The following is a 2185-nucleotide window of genomic DNA, read 5'->3' on the forward strand; positions in this document are numbered from 1 at the left end:
AATATATGAGAATGTTATTTTTACTTCTAAATATAAAGATAAAAATAATACTGTTTTATAGAAAATTAAAAATAAATACATCGAAACAAGAACCATATCTGTAATAGAATTCTTAAAAAGATATAAAAATAGGTTCGAGATAGTTTAAAGAGAAATGATATATAAATACACTCTATATCATTTATAATTTCACTTTACTTTATGGGTATTCAATAACAAATGGCTCATCTAAACATAAAATAAAAGTTTGGTTTCAACAAAAACCTCATTAAACTTTTGGTTTTACATTCGTCTAACACATTTAATGGTTCTAGGACCCAATGTTTTATATACAAAACAATGAACATAAGGATAAAAGTAGCAGTTATTTTCTAGAAAATATATTTTCTAGAACATAAGGATAAAAATATATATTTATTTTGTAAAAGCATAGAAAACTATTTATAAACTCGAGCTAGCTGAGGTAAGACCATCTTCTATGATTTACTTTATTTTTTATTTTAAAATAGAATCATTTTATAATAGAGTTTGAGTTTAATTGTCCTCTATTTTAGAATAGATTATTCTATATTTGGAGTAAACCTACTTTTTACTTTACTATAGAATGAGAAATACAGTAAGTATTTTTATTCTAAACTCTATTTTTGAATGAAAAATAGAATTGGGTTGGAAATACTTCGATAGTGTCTAAAAAAAAAAAAAACTCGAACTGATAAGATAATACAATTAGTCCGTAAGTGTTAATGGCAGTCCAATTGTCCAAATTCACACGCTTGCTCAGTTTTTATTTCTCTCTCTCTTTCGTCTGTTTCTCTCTTTCTCTCTTTCTCAGTCTTTTGTCGTTGTAAGAGAGGCGCGTGAGTCAAATAGAACGCAAAGCATACTAAAGAGAGCTAGTACACAAGTCAGTCCGTACTTCATGACATAAGCGCCTGTCGTTGGACTCGTAACAAATAACAATCCACAACATCAATATAACTTTCTTTAGATCCATTTTTCTAATCAAACAATTATAACAATGTACACAAGGCTACTTAATACTAAGTGTTAGTTAATTAAGAAGTTTATTTTTTGTTTCCGCAACATGGATGATGGATCATAACCATCAGTATCCGTCTCTTACATAACCAAAATAGAAAAGGACACTGACAAAAGAAAACTAATCATATTACTCTAAAAAGATATTGTTTAGCTAAAAAGAAACTAAAGTTAAAACAATAATAGTTCCACCGAAAGTGTTCATCAAGACGGCGCCGTTCTCCATTTTCATAGTGTGTTTTACAGCCAAAGCGGCGGCGGCTCGTTGAGATCAAGGTCTTCTCCTTGCGGGGGCAGTACTCATCGGAAACTCAACTACTCGAGGCGAAGACGTGGCAGCGGCAGGCAAGGCGGCGATGTGAAGCGGTGTTTCTCTAGAGAGGAAATCGGAGGTCGTATCGTTGAGCACTCCGGTTCGGAGAAAGACTCTATGGTGTTGGTGGTGGTGATTGTCAGAAACCGGAGGAGGAGTCGAAAACCAGAGTTGTTGGAGTTGGTTGTGATGGTTATCTGCGGCGGGGACGGAGGGAGCGGAAGGGATGTGGTTAAGGTCAAGGGAGAGAGGAGAGGGGAAGTTAGTCTTAGCTTTGATGCCACGGAGGAAACGGGCGGCGCCATCGTAAGCGAGAGCAGCTTCTTCGGGAGTGTCGAAAGTGCCTAACCAAACCCTAGTTTTCTTCCAAGGATCTCTAATCTCTGCTGCGTAGCGACCCCATGGTCTCTTCCTTACTCCTCTGTAGTGAACCTCTCTCGCGCAAGTCGTCGACGTCATTGTTCAAGAGAGAGAGAAAGAGAGAGAGAGAGAATAGACCAAAGAGAGTTTTGCTTCGTCGACTGGTTTGACCGTGAGAGAGAGAGAGGATAAAAAAAAGCTGTTCGTAATCCTCGGCTTCTTTGACGATTATAAAATTTAAACCATTTTGTATTACAAGCAATATACATTTGTTTTTACATAATAAAATAAGTAAAAGACTGAATTAGGGCTGGGCGTCATTACTCGAACTCGCCTTATATTCGTGACTTGATCCGTATTCGCCTTGAAAAATCGAGTACTTGCCGTTAGCAAGGCAAGTAGCAATTCAAATTTTTTTACTACTTTCAAGAATAAGGCAAGTATCAAGTATCGTTTTATTTTTTGGTACTTATC

At 35.8% G+C, this 2185-nt stretch overlaps 1 protein-coding gene across 1 annotated transcript; it reads right to left on the reverse strand.

Moving 5' to 3' along the window:
- Positions 1–1035: 1035 nt before the first annotated feature.
- Positions 1036–1888, reverse strand: LOC106304746 (ethylene-responsive transcription factor 12-like). The gene has a single exon (XM_013741140.1). It carries the CDS (start codon positions 1808–1810, stop codon positions 1310–1312), a length of 501 nt encoding a protein of 166 aa, XP_013596594.1. The 5' UTR covers positions 1811–1888; the 3' UTR covers positions 1036–1309.
- Positions 1889–2185: the final 297 nt, after the last annotated feature.

Source organism: Brassica oleracea, chromosome C7, assembly GCF_000695525.1.
Source record: "Brassica oleracea var. oleracea cultivar TO1000 chromosome C7, BOL, whole genome shotgun sequence".
NCBI lineage: Eukaryota > Viridiplantae > Streptophyta > Magnoliopsida > Brassicales > Brassicaceae > Brassica > Brassica oleracea.

Coding starts and splice junctions, on each gene's coding strand:
- LOC106304746 (XM_013741140.1), bottom strand. CDS start 1,810: ATGACGTCGACGACTTGCGCGAGAGAGGTTCACTACAGAGGAGTAAGG.